General features: G+C 44.1%; 1 protein-coding gene across 2 annotated transcripts in view; it reads left to right on the plus strand.

Annotated features, from left to right (window-relative positions):
• The first annotated feature begins 231 nt into the window (after positions 1-231).
• The window catches only part of SRGAP1 (SLIT-ROBO Rho GTPase activating protein 1), a 257,917-nt gene continuing 242,707 nt past the window's right edge, over positions 232-15,441 (plus strand). Inside the window, exon 1 of one of the 2 annotated variants that reach the window (XM_036456361.2) lies at positions 232-1,204. In XM_036456361.2, the coding sequence (XP_036312254.1) occupies positions 1,138-1,204 (67 nt within the window). In that variant the 5' untranslated portion in view covers positions 232-1,137. The remainder of the gene's footprint in view (positions 1,205-15,441) is intronic. The other variant, XM_036456362.2, reaches the window with a different exon arrangement.

Genomic DNA, 15,441 nt, shown 5'->3' on the forward strand with positions numbered 1-15,441 from the left:
AAGGGTTTCCCAGCTTCGGGAGCTGAGATCGCAGGGAGGGGCGAGGCCGGGGCGGGGCTGCGCTCGGCCCCGGGAGACATCCATCTTCCCTGCCCAGCCCGGCCTCCCCCCTCCCGGCGGGCGGGGACGGAGAACCGCAGGGGCGCCGCGCCGTCCCCTCCCACGAGCCGGCTCCGTCTCCCCGAGTCCCGCGCGGGCCGCCGGGCGACCGCCGCCCGCAGCTCCCTCGCCGGGAGCCGGGAGCCGGGACCGGGAGCCGCGGGCGCCGGCCCCTCCGCGGCCACCGGGGGCGCGGCTCCCCCGGCGCGCGTGCGGGTGCGGCCGGCGGCCTCCAGGGGGCAGCAGCGGAGCGGGGACGGGGAGAAGCGGCAGCGTCGGCGCCGGCGGCTGTGAAGGCAGAGGCCCCTCGTGGAGCCGGCTCCGGAGACCTCCACTCCGGCGGCGCTGCGCCCGGGACGCGTTGCAGCGGCGTCGCAGCCGGCCCCCCGCCTTCACCCGGACCCGCTGGGGCACAGCGATCTCCTTCGTCCGAGCGGCGGCGGCACCTTGGCGGACGGGCGCGCGGCGGGCGCGGCAGCAGCAGCATCCCCGCCCGGCGGGACCCCGCGCGCGGAGCCGGCGGCGGAGCAGGAAGGGAAGGAGGCTCGCTGCGCCCCGCGGGGCTCGCCTTCCCCGGGGCTCTCCCTCCCGCCCGCCCTCCCCCCCACCCCCGGGGCCTGCCCCCAGCGCCCGGTGCGGCTCTAACAATGGTGCGGAGCCCCGGCTCGAACCCTGCGTCCGCCCCGCGGCCGTAGAGGAAGTGGCCGGGCCCCGGGCGGGGTGGGCAGGGAGCCGCCCCCGCCGCGCGCTCGCTGCTGGAGTTGGTCTGCGCGCCCGGCCTCTCCGGCCCCCGACCCCGGGCACCCTCCGTCCGGAGCACCGACGGCTGCTCGAGCCGGGAGCATGGTGCCGGCGCCCGGGCTAATCTAGTCCTCGGTTCGCTCCTTTTCCCCCTCCCCCGCCTCTCCCGGACCGCCCGCCGGTGCTGCCTGGGGCTCCCGGCGCGTGGCCGCCCAGCCCTCCGCCTCTCCGAGGAGCCCGGCGTGCGACCGCCTGACCGAACTTGCCCATTGGAGGCAAACCCAGAACAGCTGGATAATGTCCACTCCGAGCAGATTCAAGAAGGACAAAGAGATCATAGCCGAGTATGAAAGTCAAGTCAAAGGTAAGGGTGGGAGCGGCCGCCGCGCTCCTTTTGTGTGCCTTCTTGTCATTGTGCTCGCGGGGAGTTGCGTGTCGAACTTGGGGTCTGCGTTTGGAGAGGGAGGTTGGGAGCGCCTGGCTGAGCCACCGGGAGGCTTGATCTCGTAACAGACAAACCCCAGCCCCGATCCCAGCCCCAATCCTGGCCCCGTCAGACTCACGGGAGCCGGACACCAGCGCGCTCCTCCTCACGGGCTTTAACTCAACCAGCGCCTTCAGCTGGGCAACTTCCATGGGCGGCGGGCAGCACCCGCGGCTCCTGCCCAGTTCTCACCATCATCATCATTATCCCTATTATTCTTTTAAAAGGATGCCATTGTCACTCCGCAGTTTTGTGTGTGTGTGTGTGTGTGTGTGTGTGTGTGTTTGTGTGTTTTAAGGAGTCATTTTCTGGAAGTCAGGACACCAAGTGGTCTAGAGCTTCGTTGAGTGCAGGCAGTTTTGACGTGGACACTGCTCACTCTTAATGTATTAGGGCGAGGCCCCCTTTTATCAAGCAACTCCCCGGAAGCCTGGCAGTTATGCCAAGCAAGGACTAGTTGGTAGACCTGACTCCTCCTTTTTTCCGAAGGGCCGGGATTCTCACTGCCATCTTTCACCCTCACACGGGAATGTTGCTTTATCATTTGCTGGAAGCCACTCGCGTGTAAAATGCAGATGTGAATGTTTAAGTACGCAGTGGGCATTTACCTTGTCAACGAATGAAGGAACCTAATAAAGGTTGAGGAAACATTTTTTTTTACGTGCTTTTGCGGTGTGAGAATATGTTTTCTCTCTAGAACAAGTATTTTGTGTTGCCGTTGAAGTGTTTCATTAACATAGATGTTTATTGTTGTTCCCCCCCACCCTCTTTGGTGGTCTCTCAGGGTAGCTCTCTCTATTGAGACAATGGATGGAGTGTGCAGGGACCTACTGCTCTTTGGAATATTCAATGCAAAGTTCATTAACATTGCTGTGTAGACACCTGTGTTTGTACAGCTACAGTCTTATGAAAGGCGTTCCTGTGCTCGCCTTGGGTGTGCTTTTGTGTGGCCAAGTTGTGAGAATGCCTGGAGTCCTGGGAAAGGCCCTCTCACCTGAGTGTGGGTCTGGACCGCACATCCTGACGCCAGGCACACGGAATGCCACCCCAGGAGCCAGGTTTCCTTCCTGCTGACCTCTGCAGCGGAGTTAAGCTAAACATGGCTGGGGAAGGTTTTTATCCGCTTGTAATGAAGATAATTTATACTTATAGGACCTGGCTCCATTGAACCTGGACATTTTATTAGCAGAGAAGTAATTATTTCTTTAGAGACAGGAAAACTTGGTAGTGAGTGACATCCTTTCTTTTCCTTTTTTAAAAAAAAATAAAAAAACATTTTTTTTTATTGGTTTCAGAGAGGAAGGAAGAGGGAGAGAGAGATAGAAACATCACTGATGAGAGAACCATTGATTGGCTGCCTCCTGCACCAGCCCGCCACCCTGGCATATGCCCCTGACCAGAATCGAACCTGGGACCCTTCAGTCGGCAGGCCCATGCTCTGTCCGCTGAGCAAAACCGGCTAGGGCGTCCTTTCTTTTCTTAATGAGTCCAACATAGCTTAAACTCTTTCATGCTACGGTAGAATGCCTGATCATAATCACCGTTCCTCTGTGTGGTGTTCCACGTGGCTCTTTGTGGCAGGTCCTGCATGGGTGGTGGTCTGGCCTTCCCGCTGCATGTATTTCTTAGTATTGGCTCAGTTATTTCTGCTCTAAGGCCATTTTCTCATCTGAAAAATATTCTCATGATTAACTTCTCTCAGAGTATGTGAATTCTATAGTTATATGGTTAGTTAATGCTTGAAGAGTATTACACCCTCTACATTAATTAAACAGCAATCAAATGGGAGGTGTTGCAGTGTTCAAAATGTGTATATCCAACTCAGTCCAAGGAAAAAATAAGAATGTGGTGGATTATTTTTGGAGCAAACTCTATCCCACTAGGGATCTTTCCTCTCGTCCCTTCAGCCCTCACTTACGCACACCCTGGAGTCCTCAGGCGGCTGTGTGGCTCTTTACTGCACTTGACCTGCCCTTCTCATGAGGACCTGTGAGCAGACTTGGATTACCTCTCCTGCAGTACTTGCGTATCTTCTGTCTAACCCAGATCATTATGTCCCTCTGCAAATACGGGAGTAGGGGAATACTGTGAAGTCCGACCATGCACACATTTAATGGCACAGATTCAGCTGTACGTGTATGCAAAACCAAGAGGAGAGCGGGAGAGAAATGATGGTGAAATAGTGCATGGGGCCCCCTGTTCTCAGTGAGAGTAGGTTCTGTGGTAAGGATAGCATGAGAGTCAGGACTCTGATTTTCCGTTTAATTTCCTGAGTCTTTTCAGGCTCAGTGTTCTTACCCTACTGGAGTGCTAATCCAGTGTTTAAAGATACAGTATGTGTTTTTGGGACAGCCAACTCTTTTAATTCTAGCCAGTTACTTCATGTGATGAAAAACAAAAGAAATGTGGCCTATCTATCGCTGGAGGAACACTTGGCTGTGTTGGCCTCATTAGGAGAAGATGAAGGTCTGTTCCCAGTGAATACTGATTCACACAGATACTGGTCTCTCCGGGTGAATCGGTATATGAGTGATTTCAAAAGTCTTTTTTTATTATGTGTGTTTTTTTTTTAACCTTCTGACTTAGAACTCTGGAGTATTGGTTTTTTTTTTTGTTTTTTTTTCTCCCTCATACTCTCTCATTTCCCTAAAAACAGTTGTATTTATTTCAGAATTTCTGATACAATATTTTGATCTACAGCACATGTGTCAAACACAAGGCCCGCGGGCCAAATCCGTCCCGCCAGGCCTTGCAATGTGGCCCGCACCACGCTGTCATCACTGCACTCCGCTGCGTTTCCATCACAATGACAGTTTATGACTGTTCAGTAAACCATTCGGCCCGCGATTTAGGCTGGATTTTAGATTTTGGCCCCTTCTCTGATTGAGTTCGACACCCCTAATCTACAGGAATGACTCCAGATGTGGGATTTTTGCCACTGTGGTGGTCTGCACATGTTTTGGGAACAGATTTTTGTTTTTTTTCTCAAGCATGAACAGAACTATCCTAGGTGATAATGTATATTTTTATGTGTAAGATTATAAATGTATCTAGTTAGATGTATCATATTGGGCAAGTCATGTAGCTTCTGTCTGAATTTTGATTTTCTTCTCTATAAGATAAGGCATTTGGACACTCATCCTACAGGTCCTTGAGTCTAATCAAAGATGTCATGTCAATTCATATTAATCACCTGGTAAAATTTTCATGTCATTTTGCATTTTCTCTCAGCTGCCATGTCTTGGGGAGAATTATCTTTGCTTTCACTTTTTTTCATAATGAATTCACAAACATTCCATATTGAGTGCTCAGGGAATTAAAATGTAATGCAATAGAGAATACACGAACATAATGAAACCATGTTCAGAAAAGTATAGCAGAATTTTAAGAGGAGAATTGGGAATCATACAAGTAAAGAATAGAATAGCTGTGGCTGGTGTGTTCAGTGGTTACAGTGTCGGCCCAGGGACTGGAGAGTTGCGGGTTTGAGTCCCAGTCAAGGGCAGGTACCTGGGTTAAAGATCCTATTCCTGTTCCTGGTCAGGGCATGTGTGGGAGGCAACTAATCCATGTGTCTTCCTCACATCAATGTTTCTTTCTTTTCTCTCTCTCTTCCTCCCCCTCCCTTCTCTCTCTAAAAAGAAAATTAAATAGGAAAAATATCCTCATTCCTCCATTGAGGATTAAAAAATTACATACACACACACACACACACACAAACACACATACTAAATAATAAAAGGCTAGTATGCAAATTGACCTAATGGCCAAATGACCAGTCGCTATGATGCACACTGACCACCAGGGGGCAGACGCTCAATGCATGAGCTGCCTCCTGATGGTCAGTATGCTCCTACAGGGGGAGCACTGCTCAGCTAGAAGCTCTGAGCTGGGCTCACATCTGGGGAGCACAGCAGCAGTGGCGGGATCCTCTCCTCGCTCTGCGGCAGCAGTTGGACATCTCCCAAAGGCTCCTGGACTGCGAGAAGGCGCAGGCCAGGCTGAGGGACCCCCGCCCCCAAGTACACAAATTTTGTTCATCGCCCCCTCTATCTATCTATCTATCTATCTATCTATCTATCTATCTATCTACCTACCTACCTACCTACTTACTGAGTGGCCAGATTATTATGACCACCCCATCAGTACTTTGTTGGACCACCTTTTGCCTTCAATACTGTGGCGATTCTTGGCATTGGCTCCACAAGATGTTGAAAGGTAATGAGAGGAATCTGACACCATGCCTGATGAATAGCACTGTCCAGTTCTGTGTGCTTTGATGGTTGTGGAACCAGCTGCCCGATGGCTCTTTTTAACTTCGTCCCACAAATGCTCAATTGGATTGAGATCTCATTATTGTGAGGGCCACCTAAGCAAGATAAAGTCTCCCTCATGTTCCTGAAACCACTCCTGCACAATATAAGCACCATGGCATGGCGCATTGTCTTGTTGGAAAAAGCCATCTCCATTGGGATAGGCCATCAACATGATAGGATGAACTTGATCAGCAACGATACTTAGGTATGTTGTGCTATTCAGAAGTTGTTCCATACAAATTAAAGGATCCAAATTATACCAGGGAACATTCCCCAGACCATAACACTGCCCCACCAGCTTGGAGGATTGTTCTCATGCATGTGGGGTGCATGCTTTTCATGCTGTTTCCACAAAATTCTCGCTCTGCCATCTGCATGATGCAACTGGAAACGTGATTCATTGGACCACATGACTTTTTTCCAATGCTTGACTGTCCAATCCTTGTGTTCCTGAGTGAATGGAGATGTTTTATCTTGGTAACTGCAGACAGTAAAGGTGTTCAAATAGGCCTTCAGCTTCCATATCCCATAGGATGCAGTGTATGGCTAATTTGCCTACACACGTCAGGTGGTCATAAAAATCTGGCCACTCGTTGTATATGATGCATAAAATGTTGCTCAACTTCCCAAAGATTTAGAATCCAGAGAAATTAATGTCTTGTTTGTTTAGGTCCTTAAAAAACATGACTGGATGCCGAGACCGGTTTGGCTCAATGGATAGAGCGTCGGCTTGGGGACTGAAGGGTCCCGGGTTTGATTCCGGTCAAGGGCATGTACCTTGGTTGCGGGCATATCCCCGATGGGGGGTGTGCAGGAGACAGGAGGCATCGATATTTTTCTCTCATCGATGTTTCTAACTCTCTCTCTCTCTCCCTTCCTCTCTGTACAAAATCAATAAAATATATATTTTTAAAAACCACATGACTGGAAAAGTGTATGAAATGCAAGCCATTGACTATGCTACTTATTAGCATCTCTGGCAGAAAGCTTAGCAGTGGGAAAAGATTGTTAACAACTGGCTCCCCAGAGATCTGGGGACTGTCTGTGGGTTTTAGTGATCTGTGCAATTTTTGAATTCTGTAGCCAAAATAGTGTGGAGCACATATAAAAAAAATATCAGTTTATGTATGGGAACCCAAAGTATCAAAAACCATTTCGAGAGGTGGAAAGCATGGATGGGAAGTTGTGTTTGCTTTTAATAATGCTAGTTGTTAGTTGCTAAGACTTGACAGCTATTATTCGCAGTCTTTTCCTAGGAATAATCTCATACTCCTCTATGTGCCACATGTTCAGGAAATGCCAAGAAAATCTGTTGTTCTTCGACTCCGCTGCCTTCTGGATTACAAACAGCCCATTTTGGTAGCAGATGGAACATGAGCAAATGCCAGTTCAGTCCGAAATGACCCAATGTCATGCAATAGGTTTTAACAGGGGGAAAAGAAGTACCATTATCATTTATATGGAATCTATGTGTACATCTAATGTTCTTGCATCTATGTGGAATAGAAAACAGCAATAATTTAAATGACGAGTTAAAACTTTATAGCTAGGAGGGACTTTAAACACTTTCTGTCCTACCCTCGTTTAAATTGTTGCTGTTTTCTGTTCCACATTATTCACGTGTAATTCTGAGGCACAATTACAGAGTTATATAGTAACTGCTAGGTACTGGAGCCCAGCTCACCTGCTTTTCAGTCACAGTGGCTTTCTTTTAGACAGTTTTAAAAATATATATATTTTATTGATTTTTTATAGAGAGAAAGAGAGAGGGATAGACCGATCGGCTGCCTCTTGCACACCCCCTACTGGGAACGTGCCTTCAACCAAGGTACATGCCCTTGACGGGAATCGAACCTGAGACCTTTCAGTCCTCAGGCCAACGCTCTATCCACTGAGCCAAACCGGTTTCGGCAGCAATGGTTTTCCTGTAGATCCCTCACCAAGTAGAGCAGAGGCAGGACACTTACCTACCTAGACTTTCTATTCATTGAAGGAATCATAGCTGGACCTAAGAGAGAATAGCAACTCTGGCCTGTTAGCAGCAGTTCATGAAATTGAGGAACTGTAAGTCCATTGTCTTTTCAACCAACATCATTTTAAGGAACCACAGTGCCCAGGCGCAGTGCCACAGGCTGGCCTTCAGATCCGGACAGACGGGTGAATATGCACAAAGGCAGCTTGCTTCGTATTTTGGTCAAGCTGATTGCAGTCATTGCAACACGCCCTCTTACGCTGCCCAGAAAACCTGACTAGTTAGATGGAGTTCAGAAAATATTAAGGAGTGGTTTTGGAGACACTTTTGAGCAGAAGCATGTCCTGTCACACAGCGAGGGTTGGGGGTAAACCTCAGCTCTGACCATGGAGATGGGTGCGCTCACTCCTGCGCTGTGCTGTGTGGTCTGGCTTAAGAGCCACACACTCTCAACGCTGGTTCCGACTGGAGAGTTTACTTTTGTGGATTGACCAGACCCTTATGTCATTCATGCAGCCTGTTTTCACGTCAATTCAGATATCTAAGAATCAGAATAAGGAAGTGGGAGGATGTCTGATCACTCCATCTGTTTTTGTTTTAGTAGTTTGAAGGCAGAAGTTGGGATTAGAGACAGTTACTGGAAGAGATTTTTTTTGTTTGTTTGGTTTTTTTTTGTTATTTGAAGGTGTTTTTGCTTGTTGGTCCTAGTTTCTTGTTTATTAAATATCCAGTTGATATCTCGAGATGAGGAAGAATGGAACATAGGGTTTAAGAGCAGAAACTTTGGTGTTAGCCATCCAGCCCTGCCCCTAATTAGATGTGCGACCTCCAAGAGTCAATGCCTTCATTTGTGAAATGGGGTGAATAATAGTACTTGCCTCCTTGTCTTTGTGAGGCTTCAGTGAGGTGATCTGTGGAAAGCATTTACAACAGGCTTCACACATAATAAACCGTCAATATAAATTAGGAATTGTTCTCTGTTTAATTTTGGTTTTCTTTACATCTCTGCTTTCATTACATTCTGAGTCCCACCTCCTTATAAGGTGGATTTTATTTTATTTTTTATTTTTATTTTATTTTTTAAAAAATATATATTTTATTGATTTTGTACAGAGAGGAAGGGAGAGAGATAGCTAGAAACATCGATGAGAGTCATCAATCAGCCGCCTCCTGCACACCCTTTACTGGGGACACGCCCGCAGCCAAGGTACATGCCCTTGACTGGAATAGAACTCGGGACCCTTCAGTCCCCAAGCCGACGCTCTATCCACTGAGCCAAACCGGTTCCGGCATAAGGCATTTTAAAAAAATCTTAGTACTAGAGGCCCATTGCATGAAGATTCGTGCAATAGGCCTTCCTTCCCCTGGCTGCTGGTCCCCGTTCTCCTCCAGCACCCTGGACCCAGGCCTTCGCTCTGGCCGCTGCCTTCCATCTTCGCCCCGGCCAGAGCCTTCAGTCTTCTCTGCTCCAGTCAGAGCGCCACTCCTGGAGCTCCCTCCACCCCCTGCCGTCCCCCTCATAGCAGGCATCCTGCCCCGCCCTGCCACTCCATGCCTGCATATGCAAATTAACCCACTTTGTTGGGTTAATTTGCATACTCACTCCTGATGGGCTGGTGGGCACTGTGGAGGTATGGTCAATTTGCATATTTTCCTTTTATTAGTGTATATAAGTAATAGAGCCTAAGAGCACATTTCCTAAGCCGCCATGTATAATATTTGCTTATAACTTGTTTTAAACTTTCTCTATATTTGTTCAGCAATGCTATACGGAAAATTGAAGCTTAATAAATGGATTTTACTTACCCATGGTGAAAACAATTCTCATGACATCAGATAAAGTCACTGACTTAATTTCATTGTCTTGAGAAAAAAGATTTTCTTTGAAAATCAATATAGAAATGAAATTTTCACTTATAACTGCTTATTTGCTTCTGCTTCATTAGAAAACACTTTGGCCAGGCTGGGGTGGGTCAGTGGTTCAGTGTCAGCAGATGAACCGGGAGGTCCTGATTCAATTCCCAGTCCGGGCACATGCCCAGGGTGCAGGCTCTATCCTCAGTAGGGGGTGAGCAGGAGGCAGCCGATCAATGATTCTCTGTTATCATTGTTTCTTTCTCCCCCTCTCTTCCTTTCTGAAATCAATAAAAAATATTTTTAAAAAGGATTTTTTCACCTTTATTGAGATATAATTGACATATAACCAATAGTACTTAGATATTAAAAGTTATCTATATACCCTGGCTGGGTAGCTCAGTTGGTGATTGCACGTTTAATCCCCAGTTAGGGCACATGAAAGAATCAATCAATGAATGCATAAATAAGTGGAACAATAAATCAATATTTCTCTCTCTTTCTCCGCCCCCCCACCCCAGTCCTTCCCACAGTCCTTCCTCTCTCTCAAAAAATCAATCAATCAAGAAAAATTTGAAAAATTACCTATGCATTTTCTGGTACAGGGCTTTATTAAACACTAGTGACTCTGTGCACGATTCATGCACATGGAAAGGAAATTAATTGGAAGGTGACCTCCAGGCAGGACTGGGTGAGACAGTCTGGACACACCCTGGAGCCAACCACCTGCTGGTCCCTCCCCTGGCAGCACACCTAGGGGGGCTCTGCAGCTCAAAGGACATCTGTGGAGTCCTGTGGTCTGGTGGAATCGTGTGGCCCCGCGAGGAATTGGGCTCCCTCCTCTCTGGTTCTGGGGTGCATTACCCGAGAACCACCACTGCCAAGTCATCGCAGCTCAGCAGCTCCTACATTGAGCATCTGCCCCCTGGTGGTCAGTGTGCGTCATACCTACTGGACGGTTGGACAGTCGGTCACTTAGCCTTTTGTGTACATAGATTATTGAATGAATAGAATAATAGTTTTGGATTGGTATTTCTTTATAGAGTTAAACAAATTAAAAGTTTAATTGGGGTCTTAAGAGATTCAAATACAAGAGACACATTCACGTAGCAACTCAAAATGCTCTCTGGAGAGAATAAGGAACAGCAGGTTTCATAAAGGCAGAACCCACAAAATGAAATTCTTTAATGCAAATGAAGGATTGCTGAACTAGATTAACAGGGATTGGTTAATTTCAATATGCAAACTGGGGAGGCGAAAACGACAAAAAGGAAGTAAAGCCCTAGCTGGTTTGGCTCGTGGGCTGAAGGATTGTGGGTTTGATTCTAGTCAAGGGCATGTATCCCGGTTGCTGGCCCTGATCTCTGGCTCTGGTCAGGGTGTGTGTGGGAGGCAACCAATCAGTGTGACTCTTTCACATTGATGTTTCTCTCTCTCTCCACCTCTCCTCTTCCCTTCCACTCTCTCTGAAAATCAACGGAAAAATATCCTTGGGCCCTAACTGGTTTGGCTCAGTGGATAGAGCATCGGTCTGCAGACTGAAAGGTCCCAGGTTCGATTCCGGTCAAGGGCATGTACCTTGGTTGCGGGCACATCCCCAGTAGGGGTTGTGCAGGAGACAGCTGATTGATGTTTCTAACTCTTTCTCTCCCTTCCTCTCTGTAAAAAAAATCAATAAAATATATTTTAGAAATATCCTTGGGCAAGGATTAACAACAACAACAAAAAGAGCGTAAAATCCATATATGTTCAGGTAGCAGTTGTTCCAAGATATTTATGGTTGGGCCCTGAGCTGAGTTTAGCAACAGTTTTTTAACAACTTAGCAGCAGCTCTGAGAACTGAGGCACAGGACGTGCGTAGGCCTCGCTTCCCTCGTAGCCTCCTGACTTCTGTTTTACGTAATTCACTTAGCAGTGCTTCTTCCATTTCATTTTTTATTGTCAATAGGATAAATTAACATGGTGGACATCCAGAATTATCTAGTGTGTTCAGTCAAGTATGGCCACAACATTAATTAGGTGGGGAATGGTTAACTAAATTCCACTGGGGAGTGGTTGACTAACTTGTGTACAGGGATCATTACGGAATCATTAACAATGGTTCTTGAAGAATGGGGAAGTATCTCACAAAAATTATTTTTTAGAAAAGAGACTATGGTTATGACAAGCTAAATGGACACACAGTGATGCCATCCATGGACATGCCTGCCCTACCCGGTGGTGGAGTTTCAGCCTGAGGAGGAAACCAAGTCAGACCTCAGTCTAATTTGTCATTTGACAAGTAAGAGAAAATGTCACTTCCCCCAACTCAGATGTCCCATGAAGCCAGACGTTTACAATAATCATAGCAGCATCCGGCAGTCACTGATTGCTAATGGTGTGCAGGTCACTGTGATGGCTGCATGGCGTGGCTGGAGGGCTTTCTATGTACACACCAAGCCTGAACGCAGAGCAGAAGGCAGGAGGAATTTCCGGTGAGTCCTCCTGCTTAGCATAGGTTGTACTTCCTGTATTTTCCAACCATGCTATACCCCCTGATGGGTTTCCTGGTTTAATGCAGGAATCTCACTTTGAGCTTCACCCTCCCTCAAGATGGGGTGGGGCAAGGAAAATCCAAGGAAAATTTAGTCTTGGGTTGAACCTCTTGATAAATGATTTGTCCACGGGACAATGTCAAGCTTTTTGTTTACTTACTACTCAGTGATACACTTTGGTTTTTCTTTCTTTTTGAGTTCAGCCAACAGAGTGTGTGTGTGTGTGTGTGTGTGTGTGTGTTAATATTTTGCTTTTGACATTTAAGTTTTTAATTCAGCTGAAGTTTGTTTTTCATGTTGTGAACCAGAGGTATATTTTTCATATGGATGAACAAATTTTTTTTAGTTCCATTTGCAAACCAGTCCCTTCTTTTAAGACGTGATCTTCTAGCTACTTGTATCCTGATCAAAATTTCGTATATGTATGAGTTTATCTCTGGACACTCTATTGTGTTTCATTGGTTAAGTTAAGATTCTTATGCCAATACTACATTATCTTAATTACTATAGTTTTCTATTAAGTCTTTATATCTGGTAGGCCAAATCTTCTTTCTTTATTCTCTTTCCGAAGTTTCTTTGTAATCTTGTTTTTTCCTTTTCCAAATACATTTTAGAATCAGGTTTTCCTTTCATGGAAAACCCATTGGCATTTTGATTGAGACTGCATGAAATTATAAATCAATTAGAAGAGAATTGGCATCTATATGATAATCTTCTTATCCATGGATATGAATATTTCTCTGTTTATTAATTTTTAAAATACCTTACTGTAAAGTTTTATATTCCTTATGTTTTTGTTATATATGTTATAATTAATTTTTATTGCTAATGATCTTGAGATTTTTTTAAAAGTTGTTTTTTAATTGTTTCTGATGTTCAGAAATGCAGTGTATTCTGCATATTGGTCTTATGCCCAACCACTTTGCTTTTCTATTATTATTTCTAATAATTAAACAAATATTTTTACTAAAACTTCTTTGCAAATAAAGACAATCATTTCATCCTTCCAAACATTTTGGCTTTATTTATTGTTATTTTTTACTTTATTTTTTATTTTTACCATAGGTAGAATTTTGAGTGCCAAGTTAAAAAAAAGTGGTGACATTGGCTTTTTTTTTTCTTTTTCTTTTACTTCTGGATTTAAAGGGAATTTTTTTAGGCTCTTCCCTTAAAGGATAATACTTGGTTTTGGTTTATAGATACTTTTTATAAGGTTAAGTAAAGTCTCTTGTACTTCACAGTGTTTTTTCTTTTTTAGTCTGTTAATACAATGAGTAATAGATATAGCTTTCCTAATATTAAACTATCTTTGCACTCCAGAATTAAACCTTTCTTCATTGTAATACACACACACACACACACACACACAGAATTAAACCTGTCTTTATTGTAATACACACACACATACATCCGCGTGCGTGCATGCACAATCATTTAGTTTGGCAATATTTAGTTTAATGTTTTTTGGTTTTTTTTTTATCTCTAAATTCTTGAATGAAATAGGTCTAGGGTTTTTCTTATTGATAATGTGTTCGGGTACATATCTAAGTTATATATGAGTATGTTGGAGAATATTGTTTCTCTTTCTGTTTTGTAGAAGATTTTGAAATTTTGAAATATTCTTTTTCTATTTGAATCTAGTTATTTTCTTTGTGTGAAGAACTTTTTAAAAATATACATATTTTATTGATTTTTTTATAGAGAGGAAGGGAGATGGATAGAGAGTTAGAAACATTGATCAGCTGCCTCTTGCACACTCCTTACTGGGTATGTGTCCACAATCAAGGTACATGTCCTTGACCGAAATTGAACCTGGCCGATGCTCTATCCACTGAGCCAAACTGGTTAGGGCTGTGTGAAGAATTTTTTAAACTGTTAATCAGGAGTTATTTATTTATTTTATTAGTTATAGGATTACTATTTATATTTCTTCTTCTTTGAAAAGTTGTATTTTCCAGAAATTTATTTGTATCTTTTCAAGTATATATTGACATAATATTGACAGTATTCTCTTTTTTTTTTTTTAAGTGGCTGATCTGTATTGAATTTAAAATATTTTAAAATATTTATTTCTGCCTTCTCTTGATGAATCTTAAAGGGGTTTGTCTATTTTTCTCTTTCTTTTGTTTCCTGCTCTTTACTACTACCTTCCTCATTTTCTTTTGGCTTATTGTTGTTTATTTTCTTAAGTTGGATACATAGTGCATTTATTTTTATGGGTTTTTTTTTTTTTTTGCTACTATAGAATGGTTTCTTCTTTAATCCATGAGGTATATATAATTATGCCTCTACATTTTTAATTTATCTTTAAAAATATATAATTACAATATAATTTTAGAGTAATAGCTTTTGAAATTAGTTGGAATTGTTTGCTCTTTTACTATTTTCTGGCGAAGTTTGTGTAAGGAATCATCTGAGTTGACTCAAGTGTTTAGCAGAACTCATCTGTAAAGTCATCTAGCTCTAGTGCTTTCCTTAGGAAAAGAATTATTGCTTGCAAATTTACAGGTTTTCTCATAAACTGATACAAAACTGTTTATAGTGTTCTTATATCTTTGTAATCTTTGCAGCATCTGCAGTTATGCCTCTTCTCTGTTAGTAACAATTGTGTGTGTGTGTGTCTTCTCCCTTCTTGATTGACCTTGCCAGATGTATGTTTATTAGTCTTTTCAATGAACTAGTTTTGCTTCATTGGTTTACTGTATTTTATATTTGTTTCCCTTTTCATTAGTTTATCCTCCCTATTCCCTTCCTTTAACAATTTTTAGCATTTTTTAAAAATATATATTTATATATATTTTTAAATATATTTTATTGATTTTGTACAGAGAGGAAGGGAGAGAGATAGTTAGAAACATCGATGAGAGAGAGACATCAATCAGCTGCCTCTTGCACCCCCCCCACTGAGGATATGCCTGCAACCAAGGTACATGCCCTTGACCGGAATCGAACCCGGGACCCTTCAGTCCCCAAGCCGACGCTCTATCCCTTGAGCCAAACCGGTCTCGGCTAAAATATATTTTTATTGATTTCACAGAGGAAGAGAGAGAGAAACATCAATGATGAGAGAGAGTCACTGATCAGCTGCCTCCTACACGCCCTCCACTGGGGATCGAGTTGGCAACCTGGGGAATGTGTCCTGACCTGGAATCAAACTGTCACCTTCTGGTTCATAGGTTGACACTCAACCATTGAGCCATACTGGCAGGGCTACATTCTACAAATTTTTGTGTTAATGTTTTTATCTTTCAGTTCTGTGCACTTTCAAGTTTACATTATGATTTTTTTTCTGTAACTCATGATCTTCTGAAAAGTGTGTTTTAAATTTTCTAGGTATATAGAGTTATTTCATTTATCCTTTTGTTACTGACTTAATAACATTGTCATTGTAGAATAGGGTCTGAATTTTTGAAAGCTTTCTCTTGACGTTTTTTTCCGACC

Source organism: Pipistrellus kuhlii, unplaced genomic scaffold, assembly GCF_014108245.1.
Source record: "Pipistrellus kuhlii isolate mPipKuh1 unplaced genomic scaffold, mPipKuh1.p scaffold_m20_p_3, whole genome shotgun sequence".
NCBI classification, from domain to species: domain Eukaryota; kingdom Metazoa; phylum Chordata; class Mammalia; order Chiroptera; family Vespertilionidae; genus Pipistrellus; species Pipistrellus kuhlii.